The sequence below is a fragment of the Cenococcum geophilum genome (genome assembly GCF_001692895.1).
Source record: "Cenococcum geophilum 1.58 unplaced genomic scaffold K441scaffold_66, whole genome shotgun sequence".
In the NCBI taxonomy this organism is placed as follows: domain Eukaryota; kingdom Fungi; phylum Ascomycota; class Dothideomycetes; order Gloniales; family Gloniaceae; genus Cenococcum; species Cenococcum geophilum.
The window spans coordinates 495,110-512,517 of record NW_027137624.1 but is presented as its reverse complement, the minus strand read 5'-3'; the positions used below and the strand labels follow the sequence as shown (position 1 = coordinate 512,517).

Below are 17,408 nucleotides of genomic sequence, written 5' to 3'. Positions count from 1 at the left end.
ATACTGTGCAGAATTCGTCTAGGTAATTAAAAGGAATATTATTTATATACCTTTGGTATATAACTAGTCCATTTATTAGTTTAAAGGGAAGAACTTTATATTTATAAAAGCTATAATAGGTACGAAATATGGTTAAATCTTTAGATATAGGGTCTATCCTAATTTAGTGGAAAGCTTAATAGATATTAAGTTTAGTAAAGATCTTTACCCAGCTTAAACGTATAAGGGTCTTATTAATTAAAGGAATAGGATACTAATCCTTTTAAGTAATAGCGTTTAGCTTTTAATAGTTAATATAAAAGCGAAGGCCTCTATTAGGCTTTTTTATAAATAGGATAGGAGATGTAAAAGGGGCTTAACTTAGCTTAATAAACCCTTTATCCAGGTTATTAATTAAGTACTACTTTATTGCTTTTAGCTTATCCATTAATTATTAGTAAAGGGGGCTATAACCTAGCGAGTTATTAGCTTCTAATTAAATCTTATAATTATATATCTGGTAAGGGGGTAATTTATTTAAAGCCGCCTTTAAGAATACATCCTTATAATTTATATAAATAGTAAAAAGGAGGCGTTTAACTAGTTCCTTATTAGTCTCCTCGGCTAACTCTTCCTCCCTATTATTAATAATTTGGTTAATTTTATATAGGCTTATTATAAAGACCTCGTTGTCCTTCTGGTATATATTAAAGTAGAATACTATAGTACTAATCGCGGCGATGTCTATAGTAGGGGGGTTATATAATAATAGGGGCGTATATAACTTTATAGACTTCTAGGACATTAGCGTTATTATTATTTCTTTTAACTCCTGTTATATTTTTTGGAGGTTATCCCTTATATCCTATTAATGCGTTCTTTTCTATACTGGTCGGATCTGCGTAATTTAGACGTTGTCTATATTATTATTTATCCCGCTTCCGTATATAGAGTCCTCTTTAAATATAGCGCTTTAAGAGAGTATTTTTATCGGTATAGAGTTCTTTCTAGCTTTATAGCGGGCGTTTTCTTAGGTAAAGGCTAGATTATAGGCCAGGATATCCTACTAGTAAGTAGGGTTAGCCCTTACGGCTAGTATCTTATAGTTAGTTTAGATCTCCCTAATAAAGGAAAGTAACTTTGGTTTATCCTCCGGCTAAATAAACTTTCTTTATTATATATTTAACGAAATATTAAAATAGGATATCTATTTTCGTCTAAGGATTATATTATAGGACTCTAGGTCTAGAATATAAAAGGGGATACTATATTAATGTCGTCCGTTAAGAGCGATATATAACTTTAAGATATAGGTAACGTATTCGGTAAGCAAGTGGCCACTATAAGCATATAGCCACCTCCAAAAACTTACCAAAAACCCACAAAATCGATCCTTAATATCTTAACAACAACTAAATAATAAATTGTAATAATTTATATTTAGACTTTTATATACACTCTGCAGCTCCTATTAAAGTTGCATAGTAATTAGTCGAGTAGTTTTTAAGATATTATGATTTTGGGGCCAAAATAAAGCAAAATCTCTATATCTTAAAAACTACTGAACTAATTACTATGTAACTTTAATAGGAGTTGCAAAGCGTATATGAAAGTCTAAATCTAAATTTTTAGAATTTATTATTTAGTTGTTGTTAAGATATTAAAGATCGATTTTTTGGTTTTTTTGGTGAGGTGGCTACATGCTTGCAGTGGCCACTTGCTTACCGAATACGTTAACGGGCCAACTGGCTTAGCCATTATAGCCTTTTACCTAAATAGGCTTCTCTAGTCGGATGGCTTCTACGTTTAGAAACTTGGTAATATTATTCGTATAGGCAGTATTTATAAAGGTAAAGCTATTTGCTCTAGTGTTAATAAGGGCGGTTATATTAACTCTATATCTATTTTAAAATACTATATATAGAACCGTAAAATGCTTTCCACCTATTAACTAACTAAGATTAATCTCTTTGAGATTAATAGGGTACCCTAGGGGGGAGACTTTCCCTAGGGTTCTTTTTTTCCTAACTTATTAGACGTTTCTTCTTCCTCTATTTCCTTAATATTGCTTATATTCTTTAGCTCTGGGCAAAATAAGACAAAGTAATCCTCCTTATTATAGTTATAGCACGTAGCTAAGACAGGGTTAATTAGAGTATTGCGGCGAATACTAGTTAATGGCGTGGTATATAGCTAGTTAGGTATTACTTACTGGTGCGTAGTTATAACCGCTTTTAGTATAAGAGTAGTTATAGCTTATCTTCTTACTCTAGCTTCTATAGGTGTAGCTAGCGAGTTCTAATTACTATAAAGTCGCTTCTGCTAATTAGGACGGTCTTTAATCCGCTTTAGTTTTAAGTTTAATAATAGATAATAAGCTATAAGTCTGTTATAAGTTAGTAGGTTATTTAAGGTTATAGCGATCTTCTCTTATAGCCGAATTATTAGCTTATTATATAGGTCTAATTAGTAGTTCTTAAGGGGAACCTAGCCTTCTCCTATAAGGTATAGGAATTAAGTCTAGAATTTAATAAAGGGTTAGTTCGGTTTTATTATTAGGCAATTATAGTTATACTAGGCGTCCTGTACTTTGTTTAGGTTAATATAGATAGCCGCTAGGTGCCGTATTATCTTATAAATAAATATAAATTGGATAAAGGACTTGTCCTTAAACTTAGCTTAAAGGTGCTGTTAGGCGTCCCTAGTAGTTTAACCAAAGAGGTAGAGCATTTTGGCTTCTTTAGAAAGAAAATAGTTGTAGTTAACATAGAGCTTTTCTTATATTTAAATCCTCTAATTCTTAAAGGTAGGGTCTATCCTATTAGATAGTAGTAGGGGGTTAGGGAGCTTAACGGACTTTAATTACTTCGTTATTATATCCATACTCCCTAGTATATTATATTTAGTAGAGTAAATAGATTGGCTAGGGCTTTAAGAAGGGGAAGCTAGGCTATTTTATAGGGCCGTAAGGCTTTCTAGGATCTCTTATAGGGTCTTTTGTATATTTCTTGCTTTAAAATAATTGGCTTTTTAGCTAGCTATAAGGGCGTAAATCTACTCGCGTACGTCTACAATATTATTATTATCTTCGATTTCTGATCCTAATTAGATCTTAGGTTCCTCTTAGGTAAAGGCAGCTCTCTTAAATAAGCTTACTTTAGGTAGCATCGTTAACTTTTTAAGGTTCGTTAGTATTATACGCTTTAGTTTTAATTCTAGGGGTATAGGTCTAGTCCTATCTGGCTTATAAGGTAGGATATTATTTAGGCCTTTCTAGGTAATATAGAGTTGTTTTAGTGTCTAAGTATAGTGCGTTAATACGTCGTTATAGACGAAGTTTACTTTGGGGTAGGATATTATTAAGGCCTTTCTAGGCAGGGTAGGGTAAGCCTAGTATAATATTATAGCTTAAATAAATGCCTCTAAGCCGAAGCTTAAACGAATGCTATATTACAAAGATACTAAGCTAAGGAGAAGGAAAAGGGGTCGCTAGGACTAATGTAAATAAATATATAGGGTAAGCCGCCAAGGCGCTAGCTTTAGGCGAGCCAATTATAGGTTGGCAGAATTTAGCAGAATTTGGTAAGTAATGTATAATAGCGCCGTTATATAAGGCCCACTTAGATCTGCCTATAGTAATTAACTATAATATTATAGATATGACGCTAACCTGGTTATAAGGAGGACGGAGTTACTATTTAGGATAGGCGGCTCTATAGTAAAGGCTATAGCCATACTTCCTACTAATAAGTCCTTTTATTAAGCTGCAGGTATATACCCTAATACGTACTCTAGTTGTAGTTATAATTAAGCTCCCTATTACTAAGCCTATTAGGATCCTTAATTTTAACTCTATTAGTATTTTAAACGCGGGTATATAGGGCCTTAAAGGACTAATATAGCTCTAAGTTGTCTGCGAAATCGCCCTTAAACTTATTAATATAATTAGTAGTTTCGCGATCTTCCTCTAGTTTCTAATTATAGAAGTAGTTAGGTGGGTACTAATAAGAGTTAACATAAGCCTAATAGGAGACTATATAATTAGGGGCCCCAAATCTATTAGTATAAGTAGCTACTTCCTTATACTTCCTTTACGGGTAATAAAGAATAAGCTTTATATAGCAGAACTTAGGATACTATAGATAGGAAAAATCGCCTTTATATTGCGGAAAGTACGATATAACTTAAGGCCTTGCTCTTAGTTAACGCTTATAAGTAGAGTAATTAAAATAGAGGAGAAAATTAAGGAAAGTAACGTCCTCTACTGTTACGGAACCCCACCGCAGGGGCCTCCATAGGAGAGCCCCGTGCTCTCGCATACACCTCGCGTACAGCTTATATCAGCTACGCGTAGGTATATTACCTCCTTACGCCCTTGACCCTTACGATCGATCGCGTAACGTCTTGTAGACTCCTCGAATACATACGCTCTGTAGCCACTGCCTACGTTCCATAACATTACGTTACGCCTTTTTACCACTAACGCTTAGCCTATAACCAATTCTACGTCTCTATAATACTGCAGGCGCTGCTAAAAGCAGCGCGTTTATAAATTACCTTACTTTATACTTCTAAGGAACCTATAATAGTAAGATAATATTCCTTACTAGCTACTATATTAAACCCAAAGAACAATCCAATACCTATACTTAACCTACAACGCCAATTAATCCTAGGAGAATTCGATTTATTAGCCCTAACCCCTAAGGAAATAGACACTAATAATGTCTTATCTTTTATTAACTATATAACTACGGACAAGCAAATAGAAGGGCTACTACCTATTAAAATTGAAATATAAGACGCTAAGACGTTTGCAAAAATAGTAGTATAAAACCCTAATAAATACTACCGCCTTCTATAGAACTACTACCTAAAGCTTATATAAGCTAAGATGCGTACTACCTAAGATCGCAATATCATCCAAGACCTATAAGCTTGTAAGGCGCTCGCTAATAACATACGTTAAGAAACTAAAGACGACCTCCGCGTGTCTAAACGCGATATTTAATAGTTAAAGAAGAATAAGATTACACTAATTGCTACAGTTACTAAAAAAGAAGGTATAATTAAATACCTATAATCTTAGCTTAATAAGCACATTTATAATAATACTAGATACCTCTTTACTATATATAACGCCACCTAAGTCTCTACGCCCCTGGCAACTTTACCTACTTAATGCTTAATGGAGGGTTAGCGCTAAGCAGCTTTACCTAGTAGAAACCCCTACTAAAGTAGCGATAATAAAAGCCACAATAATTGGACCTAAACTGCCACTATAGGATTTAATGCATGCTACTCTAATCCCCTAGTCTTTTAAGGAGATCGCAAGAAATATAGCTATTAGAAGATATAAATCCGTAAGAAACTAACTTAGAACGCCTACCTTTTTTCTACGGAAGATACTAAGATTGGCTATATTATCGGGCGAATAAAGGGTATACTATTTAACAGACTCTTCGCCTAATAGGAGACTAGTAGCCCCTAAAAGTAGTAGTCTTACTAAGAAGTCCTTAACGATCTTAACCTAATATACCGCGACTATAACCTACTAGCCACCAACTAAGCTAAACTATATGCCTTAAAGATAAGCCCTACCGAATTATTTAATAAGTTCTATATTAAATTCTAGGAATATACTAGAGCCCTTACCTAAGATAATACTAAAGACCAGGAGGATCTCCTTAAAAAAGTTACTTATCGCCTTAGTTACGCAGCCACTAGCTATAACTACAACGATGTTTATAAAATGGTAGCAGCCCTATAAAAGATTAAATAATAACTAAATTAGATTACCACTACTAACCCTTGCTTAAAGACCTCTCTATAGAAGCCCTCTAGGCCTACTAAACCTATATATACTAAGCCACTGACGCCTACTACCTTAGGTGCTACTAGAGCTAACATTAACCTCTTTATACCAACCTTTCCGTAAAAACTCCTAGATAGAGAGCGCAAGCTACTCCGGAAATTAGGACGCTGCTATAGATGCCGTTAAGAAGGCTATTATTGCGATAACCTAAACTACCTAATAGCTAGGTTTAGTACCTGCCGCCTAATACCTAACCTAATGCCCCAAACACTAAATACGTTGCTATGCGCCACTACTATATAAGACGAAAATATAGCAATAGTAGTAGAATCGGATACGGAAATAGAAAACACTAAGTCCTAGCCCTAAGTCGTGGGTTGGGACGCCCTAATAATAGAGGGATCTATATATCAGCCTGCTTAATAGATAACTTAGTAAAAATAAATAGATAGAAATAGATAGTTTTACCTATAATAGGAACTACTGCTACAAAATAATATAAAAGCCGTTCTATAATTGACTGCGAAGCTACTAACTAATTTATAAATACCTAATTTATACGTACTTATAACCTACCTACCTTACCCCTTACTAAAGCCCGCGCCCTATAACTCGCTAACAGTAGTTGTACCGCATAGAAGATTACCTATATAGCACAACTCTACTTAAATATAAACGGGCACTAGGAAGAGCTTTAGGCCTATATTATACTACTTACCAACTACCCTATTATCCTTAGAATAAGCTAGCTTAAATAATATAACCCCACTATTAACTAGGAAAAGAAAGAAGTAACCTTTAACTCTAAATACTATAGAGAGACTTGCCTAGGACATGGCCTAGCCGCCTTTATTTACTTACTAGGATATTAACCTAAGAAACCCCTTATTACCCCACCTATAACCAACTGCCACTATATAAGTACCGCGGCCTTCTACCGTATAGTATATAGGAAAGGCTAGACCGTTACTGCAGCTTCCTAATTATAACTATATAAGTTTAATAAAGAATAGGACTACGTCCTCTACAGTAATAGAATAGATATAGTTAACCTTTTAGAAGACAACGCCCCTATAGAACTCCACAGACTTTCACCTTTAGACTTTAAGAAGTTTATAAAACTTAAAAAAAGACTTACTAACAAAGAACTCCGCAAGCTCCTCCCTAAGAGGTACTATAACTTTATTAATATATGCTTACAAAAGGGCGCAGATATACTCCCCCTATATTAACCTAATAACTATACCATTAACATTAAACAAGGAAAAACGCTACCTTATAAGAGACCCTACCTAATATTAAAAGACAAACTTTTAGTTATAAGAAAGTATATTGACGAGCATCTTAATAAAGGGTTTATTTATCCCAGCATATTACTAGCAGCCGCCCCTATCCTTCTCGCTAAGAAGCTAAAAGGAGGTATTTAATTCTGCGTTAACTATAAAGGACTTAACACTATTATAATTAAAAACTAATACCCAGTACCGCTTATACAGGAGACCCTTAAGCGGCTTAGCCAAGCTAAAATCTATACTAAGCTTAATATCATCGCCGCCTTTAACTATCTTTAAATATAGGAAGGTAATAAATGGAAAACCGCATTTATATCGCGCTTTAGCCAATTTAAATATACCGTTATGCCCTTTGGCGTATATAACGGCCTAGGCACCTTCTAAAGCTATATTAATAACGCCTTACGGGACTACCTTAATGACTTCTACTCCGCGTACCTAGACGATATACTTATTTATAGTAATAACCCTTCTAAGCATACCGAACACGTTTAAAAGGTCCTACAGCGCCTTAAGGATATAGGACTTCACATTGACTTAAAGAAATATAAATTCTTAGTCACAGAAGTAAAATACCTTAAACTAATTATTACCACTAAGGGTGTCCGTATAGACCCTAAGAAGGTACGCATAATTACTAAATAGCAAGCCCCTAACTACATTAAGGACGTATAAGCCTTCCTTAGTTTTGCTAACTTCTATCGGAAATTTATATACAACTTCTTAGGCGTAGTAGCACTACTTATAGTAATAATACGAACAAAGGGCCTTTTTATAAAAGGAAGAAAAACACACCTACGCTTTACCTAGACGTTTAAATGCGAGAAGGCGTTCTAAAACCTTAAAAATGCCTTTACCAAAGCACCTATCCTAGCCTACTTTATACTAGGATAATAACTCTATCTTAAAACCGACTCCTTAGACTACGTTAACGTAGGCATCCTTTCCTAGATAGGTGATAACGGTTTCCTTTACCTAGTCGCATTCTACTTATCTAAGCTTATACTATAAGAGTGTAACTATAAGATCTATAATAAAGAACTCCTTATAATTATATAAGCGTTTAAAGAATTCTAACCAGAACTCTCCTTAGTAGAGCCTAACTAGCTAACTAAAGTCCTCACGGACCATTACAACCTTAAGTACTTTATAACCACAAAGTAGCTAAACTAACGCCAAGTACGTTAGAACGAGTTCCTCTCTAGTTTTAACTTCAAAATTGTATATAGACTAGGAGTATAAGGTACTAAGCTTAATAGCCTAATACGCCGCTTGTAAGACCTTCCTTAGTCTAAAGATAACCCCTATAATTAGTTCCAACAACAGACAATCCTAAAAGCACGAAATTTGGCCCTAGGCATACTACCTATAATAGAGCTAACTATACCTTAGCTTTATACTACAGAACTAAAGTTACCTCCTAAAATCAACAAGCTTATTAATATAGTATATAACACCTCTATTAACCTATTACTGTATTAACTTATTGCCGCAAAGACCGCTGGCGCCCATACGCTACCCACTAACCTCTAAAGCTTAGGCTAGATTAATATAGCAGCCTTAGAAGTAAAAGAGAATAGGCTCTATTATAGAGGTTACCTATTTATCCCTAACTTAGAAAATCTATAACAGCAACTAATCTAAATGGCCTACGACTTCCAATTAAGCGGCTATCTAGGTAAAGGAGGAACCTACAAGCTTCTTAGCCGATACTACTTCTAGCTAAAAATAATAGATTTAGTTAAACGCTTTATAGGCGCCTACTACGGTTATAAGTACGCTAAGGCCTTTAATACAAAGTACTAAGGACTACTGTACCCTCTACTAGTACCTATATAACAATAGGCAGATATCGCTATAGATTTCGTTATTAACCTACTACCCTATAAACAACACGGCCGTACCTATAAGAACATCCTTATAATAATATGCCGACTTATAAAAGAGCGCCACTACGTCCTAACCAAAGGCGTAGCCGTTAGTGATGTTACTAACGCCTTCCTCTATAAAGTCTATTAACTACATAGGCTACCTAACTCGATTACGTCTAACTAAGGTATATAATTTAACTCTAATATATAGAAACGAATCTGCTAACGCCTTAGCATCTCCATTAAGATGTCTATATCCTTTTACTATAAAACTATTAGGCAACCGGAAAACGCTAATGCCAGTATAAAAGCGTACCTACGACAGGTAGTCGCCTATAGTTAAGATAACTAGGTAGATTACCTCCTACTAGGTAAATTCGTAGCGAATAACTACGTCTTAACTACTATAGAACTTACCCCGTTCTTCGCGAATAAGGGTTATTACCCCTAATCTGGTATAGAGCCACCAGAACCTATTAATAAGAAACTGCTATATAGAAAATACCTTAAGATGCTACTCGCCGACCAGCATGCAGACCGTATAAAAAATCTACTTAACTACTATAAGGGAGAAATGGCCTAGGCTTAAGTAAAGCAGGCCTACTTCGCTAACTACTATAGAACGCCACCACCGGAGATATATGTTGGCGACTAGGTATAGCTAGATATACATAATATCTCTACGCAGAGGCCTATAAAGTCACTTAATTATAAGAACCTTAGCCCCTATCTAATTAAATAAGTCATTAATAGGGAAGCCGCATATAAGCTAGAACTCCCACCTGCCCTAGCCACCCGCGGGATATAGCCTGTATTTCACCTATGGCTACTATACCTCTATTAGCCTAACCCCTTACCGGGGCAGATATAGCCTAAACCCCTACTAATACTAATTTAAGATAAGAACGAAGATAAGAACCACAAGGAGTAGACCGTTAAACGAATTATTAACTCTAAATACTTTAGCAAAGGCAGAGGACAACGGCTTTACTACAAAGCTATATATATAGGATTTAATATAGATTAGCCAGAATGGCAACTATAGGAAGACTTCGAAAATGCAAAGGATCTAATTAGCGACTTTTACCACGCGAACCTATAGAAACTAGGCTTAAGCAGAGATTTTATACCTAATCCTCTATAGGAGCCCTTATAGAGTTAAACCGTTATATATTACTACGTAAGGGCAAATTACTATTAGATTGCGGCAAAGTGCGATTACGTAACCAGAATATTATTAAGATATCTAGGAACTTTAATTAGTGGTTAAAGTTATCTAATTGGTCGGATTCTTAGTTGCTAAGCCTTATTACATAACGTTGTTTCAAACCTTTAGTAATACCCCCCTTTTCTTCTTTTCTATACCTTAAGTATCCCTTCTATATATATATAGTAACCACAGCGTCGCCGGAGCTCCGCCTCTATAGGAGGGGGGGTAGTATTATAGAACCCTACCATAGGGGCCTCCATAGGAGAGCCCCATACTCTTGCGTACACCTCGCGTATAGCTTATGTCAGCTACGCGTAGGTATATCACCTCCTTACGCCCTCGACCCTTACGATCGATCGCGTAACATCTTGTAAACTCCTCGAATACATACGCTCTATAGCTACTGCCCACGTTCCGTGACATCTACCCTATCTAGGCAGCGCTTATATTTCTCATAGTTAGATAACCTATACCCTCTTAGTTGCCTATCCTTAAGCTTATATATAGCGCTTCAATCGTCCTCCTAATAGTAGTTTAAAGTTACTATATTCCTAGAGCCTTTATAAAGGGAAATATTAAAAAGCAGATAGTATACCTTCTACGCTAACTAATCGCGTTTAGTAATAAGCTTATTTATAAACCCAGCCACTACCAAACTAAAGGTATAAAGGCTATTGGCGTGCGGCTATACTAATTAAAGTAGCTTTTAGTAGGAAGTTGACTTCTTCTTTTCCTTACTGCAATATTTGCCTATATAGTTAACTGTTATTAATACGCTTATAGCGGGTAACATATTAATATTTACCATCTACGCTAATATTATAGCTGTATTATAACCATTAAGAAGCTTATTATTACGCTGCGGATAAAACGTCTAGTAATGCGGATTTTAATCCTTTAATATAGTAGCCTTATTATAGAGAGAGTGTAGAAAATAAAAGCGGCACTCCTTTACTCTAGTAGAGCCTTTCTTTAATCTTAAGCAGTAAGATTTGGTGTAATTACGGTGCTATTAAAATCGATTAAGGTAAGTAGTAAGAAGCTTACTAGTATTAAACTATTCTTTATAGCTAAGAGTAGAAGGATATTAAAGATTAGGAGGCCTAGATTAATTAGGATTTATTACGGATATAAAAGTAGCCCAGTACTTAGCAAAAGCCGCCCTTAATTTAATAGCTGACGGATCTAGCCTTAGGGCTGTTAAACTCTATAAGAAGCTATATATATAGCCGCTACCTTATACCTACCACTTATATTAGAACTAAAAGTCAGTGCTATTAAATAGACTTATAAGCACGTACTTCCTAAACAGATTGAATTGATAATGTAGCCAGTAAGCAGCAATATATAGATTATTGTTAAGATTTTAAGAAGCAATCCGGTAGCGCTAAGCCTTATTAGTAGCCTTATATTTATTAAATAGAGGTATATAAGAGTGTAGATTATACTAATATAGATTAATAGCGCTAAGTGTAAAGAATAGAGACCCGCTTTTAATATTTTTAGTATAAGCTATAAGCTTATTTCTCTTCTGCCTCTAGTAAGGTCTAGTGCCCTTAAGGTTCTATATATACCGTATAATCTTATTTAGCAACTGCTTAGCCCTATTGCTATTTATAAGATTACTAAGCTTATCTAAAAATAGACTATTTTTATTTAATTAGCCGTAAAGGAAGCGGGTAGCGTTAAGGGCTTGCTCTCTTATAATCTAATTAAACACGTAATAGCGAAATAAGGGGTAGCGGCTAAACTAACTGTCCTAATACTTAAGTATATGCTTAGCGTATGTAGCTAGGGTAACTATATAGCTTTATAGTATATTAAAGTTGGCTTTACTATAAGGAAATAGAGTAGGAAAGGCGCCGCGTATAATAAAACTAGCTAATTACTTAGAGAGAGGTGTTTATTACACAGTAGGAACCTCTAGGCCCGCTTATAGGTCTTATTAGTATTAAACCTTACAACCCAAAAGCTCTAATTTATTAAGGTTAGGTACTAGATTAGGAACTAAAGTATCTAGTACATTATTATTAAATTCGCCGTCTAGTATATTACTGCTAAGCTTAGTAGGCAAAGGATTAATAGCAAAAGGACATTATATAGGAGCAGTAGGGTAAGCTGTTAGGCCACTAAAATTAGACTCTAGCTTATTAATATAAGGTAGCTAATCTAATATAGAGCTATTCTCGGGTAAGCTAGTAAGCTAAGTGCTGCATATTTTAACGTCGCAATAATTAGGATAATTAACCTTTAGAAAGTAAAGCTATAGTAATATAGTAGAGCGCTTTATGGTATACTATTTAGTAAACCACCGACTTAGGTATTCGCCACCCTCTATTACCGTAGGCCTTACAACCAGTATATTGAGTTTAGTAGGTAGCCGTAGTAGCTACCTCTAAGTCTTTAGTATATTCTAGCTAAAGCAGTAAACGTAGCTAGTATAGCGATATTACTGGCCGCGTATACGCACGACTTGTAGATAAACGTATGCGCGCGCAATTAGAAGCTCCTCTACCGCAGTAAGTATAGGCAGGAAGCTAGGAATAGGCCCCGGATTAAGCCCGTTACTTTCACCAAATAAAAAAGAGAGGGTTTAATCCTTAAGACTATTGGCGTCCTTAATATAGGCTTTATATATACCTATATTATTACCTTCCGTAGCTAGGCCTATTTAGAACTACCACTCCTTATAACAACTACACGTCTCTATATATTTAGCCTATAGTATACTCCTAAACTTCTTAATTTGCTCCTAATTAACAGCCGAAACGAGTAGTGGTGTGGCCGTAGTTGGAGTAGGTATTAGTAGTAGAGTAGGTATAGGAGCTAGTTCTAGTAAGGACGTATTTAGGCCATTTAGAGCTTTATCTGTGGTATATAGCGGAGGAGTAAGTAAGTAAGCTTGACCCCGCCAATTAAGGACGCGGTGCTCCTATTGTATTGCCCTAATTATCTTCCGCCGTTAAGCTATTTCAGGGGTATCTTGGCTATTCTGGCCGCGAGGTAGGAAGGCATTCTTAGTATCATTTTTAGGTAGAGCAGTTCGCTAGCGCCTTATAGGACGATTCTTAGTAGTAGAACCTAACTCTACAAGAGCTTTCCGCTTATTTAAATCATATTTGGAGGCCTAGAAAAGTAAGTAGAAGTAGAAGTAGTATATAGGGAAGACGCGCCTTTAACCGACATAGAAGCTTCGGCCACCGCGTACACGCAGCCACCGTATGCACGGTCCTTCCCCACCAAAATATACCTTTTTATACCACGTATAACTTAATAACCCTTTAATAGAATTTTATAAAAATTTAAATTTAGCTTATTAAATACTAAAACTATAATCTTATAATCTTATAATAAAAAAATATATAAAATATTAATACTAAAATTAAAGTTAAAAAAGTACTATTTTAATATAAATTAAAATTACTAATATTAATATTAATAAACTTATAATATAACTATATAATATTTTTTTATATAATTAGTATATAAATAAGTTTTTTTAGCGTTTATTAGCGTTATTAACTATATTTTTTAAATAAACTATACTAATGTTTAATAAAATTTAAAAACTTATATTTAAAATTAAAATAAAGCTATAATATTATAATATTATATTTTAATATACTTTAATATAGCTATAGTAAGTTATAAAAAATATAATTTAGTTTATAATTATATAATATATAATAAAAGTTAAAATTTTTATTACTAAATTAAATATAAATATAAATAAATTATAAATTATATAATTATAAACTAAATTATAAATTATATAATTATAAACTAAATTATATTTTTTATAACTTACTATAGCTATATTAAAGTATATTATAGCTTTATTTTAATTTTAAATATAAGTTTTTAAATTTTATTAAACATTAGTATAGTTTATTTAAAAAAATATAGTTAATAACGCTAATAAACGCTAAAAAAACTTATTTATATACTAATTATATAAAAAAATATTATATAGTTATATTATAAGTTTATTAATATTAATATTAGTAATTTTAATTTATATTAAAATAGTACTTTTTTAACTTTAATTTTAGTATTAATATTTTATATATTTTTTTATTATAAGATTATAAGATTATAGTTTTAGTATTTAATAAGCTAAATTTAAATTTTTATAAAATTCTATTAAAGGGTTATTAAGTTATACGTGGTATAAAAAGGTATATTTTGGTAGGGAAGGACCGTGCATACGGTGGCTGCGTGCACGCGGTGGCCGAAGCTTCTAACTGGCATAGCTTTAAAAGCTTCTTTAAGGGCCGTCTTTGACAAAGTTAAGGTAGGGCCTACGGATATAGCACTTGCTATACTTAATTACAGCAGGATCTGCCATGTATATAGTGGTATTAATAGAGGTATTAATAAAAAGGAAGGCGCAATACTAGGATATTTTGATATTTATAATATTTTGATGTTCGTCACGTGGATTCTGCCATAACTTACCGCGCGCAAGTTTTTTCTTTAACCAATTAGGACCTGGCTCGGCAAAGTTTGAAATCTAGGACCCGAAAATATAGACCACTCGTACCTCGGGTCAATGAATGTTTGGATATTCACAGACATGGCCAAGGATGAATTAACAGTGTCGGAGCTGAAAGTGGAACAGAAATGGTATAGCATCTCTACCCCATGGCAGTCTATTGTTCTAACTAGTATATTATTAGTGTTGAAAAAGGGAACCCATTTGTATATGTCCCAAAACGGCCAGGCCCAGTATTCCTCCCACCGTCCATCCGGGAGATGGAAGACCGTGTTAGCGATGCCCGCCGAGCCCTTAGAGACGATCTGGTCCCTAAAGACCTCAAGGAGAAATACAGAAAAATGCAACAGGACTATCGGCCGTTGTTGGATAAATGGAATATTGCAAGAGACCAACTAAAGGAAGTTTTTTCTATAGGCAAATTGGCTTGGTTGGAGGACGGTGGCAAAGAGGAAGCCGTTCTTACAACCGTGTTAGAAGGAATGCATGACGTCGATCATGCGATCAAGATTCTTAACACACTGGTTGAAGTAAATTCACCGAAACAGTGTCTTGCTGTTGTCCGGATAATGGAGATGGCACTTTGTGCCTATGGACTAGCAACAGTAAGCGACGACCGCATGTACTCGCATTCAGACTGCATGAAATGGGCCGATGATTTTCTAGGGGTAATGAAGCTGGTTGATCGCAAGATCCCAGGGCTGCTTCGAAAGCGCTCTCTTAACCCCAACAACACCATTAACCCTTTCCAAGGTATTGACAAGGACCTCAATGACCTTCGCGCCGCCCGAATGCCTACGCTGCTTATCCCATCGGCAGCACCTACATATGCACGCGATCAAGGACGATGCCAGCTAACCACTGAAACGGCTGGTGGCACTACGGTCGCCCATATACTTCCATACCGCGTAACCAATCTTGGATCGTTCTCGGTTCCTTTTTTGTTGGTCCTTTCACTAATGGAACCTCAAGAGGTCTCTCGTGAGATCTACAAGCTGTGCTTTGGAAGCCGCTGCTGTAGCCCGGCGAACATGATCACCATCGCGCAGGATCTAGAGAACAAATTCATGAACAACTGCTATATGACCATGGAAGCGTTGCCTTGGAGGGACGGTACAGCCAAGCTTGTTGAACCCTTCGTTGAACCCATTAAAAAATACGAAGAGTACACGGACAAAAATGGCTATATTCTACATGTACATTTGCGCTCACCAGCCGGCGAGGACCCAGCAATCACAGTTCCCTACAGACACAACCCTATGCCGTCTCCTAACTCCAATCACAAACAACCAGAACGTCTCACTCCGTCGGCTATCTTCACCTTCAAAGAAACAGGCAAGCCTTTAAGCTGGCAGCCACACGAATACGTGTCCATGAAAGTCCAGCACACTACCCTAACACCACGTCCACACCCACTTGTACTACAAATATCAAAGAGATGGGTCGAAACATTCAACGCCTATAGACACTGGCGTGGTAGCACCCACCTCAAACGCAACCCAAAGCAAGGCGAGTTTTTGGTGCCTGGATTAACACTAGATGCGACTCGAATAAACCGCATACTGGGAGATGGAGAGCTAAAAATAATTAATCGGGGAAGAGCCAAACATAAAGCCAACAGACAGTACGTGTTAACATCATTAGCTTAACTACCCCAACAACCTACCAACCCAGTGAGTAGTAATGCGCAGTCTGGGTATAGGTGGGTCGTTTTACGAAGTGTAAAACAATATATACTTCTACAACTAACATTAATATATAGTAAGGCATCAGATGCTCCCCTGACACCAGTCCGTCGCATGTCGAAAGAAGAGTTAATAAAACTGTCTAATACATTGTACAAAAATCAAGCGGAAGTAATGGATGGTGGCAATCCTTACGGTCTAGACGATCTTGATGACTTCAACGAATCTGACGACTTTGATGACGATGCACTAAGCGACTTCTACATTTCCGATTCCTCATCCAACGGTTATTCCCCCACAGTGTCTAACAATTCTACTACTCCTACTGTTAAGTTCGAGGCCATATCTGTGGATTGTATGATATTCCCTGCTGACGAGGGATATGCTAGGGAGGCTGGCGTTAACTCGGTTTCGGATAGCAATTGCGTAGGCTAACTAAAACACCACTGATTTGTAACGGAGCACTAACAAATTAACCTTATTAATCCGATACAACAGCTCTGATATGGAATTACTGGCGTTGGGTTTCTTTCTTATAGTACTCTATCCGGATGAACGGCAATAAATGTTCTCAATATATGGCGAATGCTTTAGCTATACCTGCACAAGGAGACTACAGTCTACCGTCTAAATTGCTCCAATTATTATTTTACGGTGCTCTTCATTTTGTAGGCAGCTAGCAGCTAGCAGCTATAAATTAATTAGATACCCAATAGTCACCCTTACAAGATATATATGCAAAGACATAAATCTATTTAATAATAATTCTTTGATTAACGTCTGATACGGATCCTACTGGCCCACGCAGACTACTCCGTTCCAGGGGGGAAAACTTGTGTATTTACAGGAAGAAATCCCCTGCAGTTGGGAGGAAAAACCCTATGAGCAGCCTCAGTAGGATGAAAAACCCCGATTTGCCATATTTGCACGTAGCTGCGGCCCTGCAGGCCTACAGCACGTCCTCCTTAGATTTTTGAACTCCTTAGGAACCACTGCTTCCTTCTCCAGCTTATCCAAAGCTAGGGTTCACTACGTCCTAGCCAGGCCTTGCCGATCGGTCG

At 35.9% G+C, this 17,408-nt stretch overlaps 1 protein-coding gene across 1 annotated transcript; it reads left to right on the top strand.

The window, feature by feature from the left end:
• Positions 1–14,725: 14,725 nt before the first annotated feature.
• Positions 14,726–17,076, top strand: K441DRAFT_668943 (uncharacterized protein; the record flags this gene model as incomplete). Its single annotated transcript, XM_067650075.1, has 3 exons — positions 14,726–14,793; positions 14,847–16,286; positions 16,425–17,076. Coding segments are annotated over exons 1-3 (1,843 nt in total), but the record flags the coding sequence as incomplete, so codon positions are not given.
• Positions 17,077–17,408: the final 332 nt, after the last annotated feature.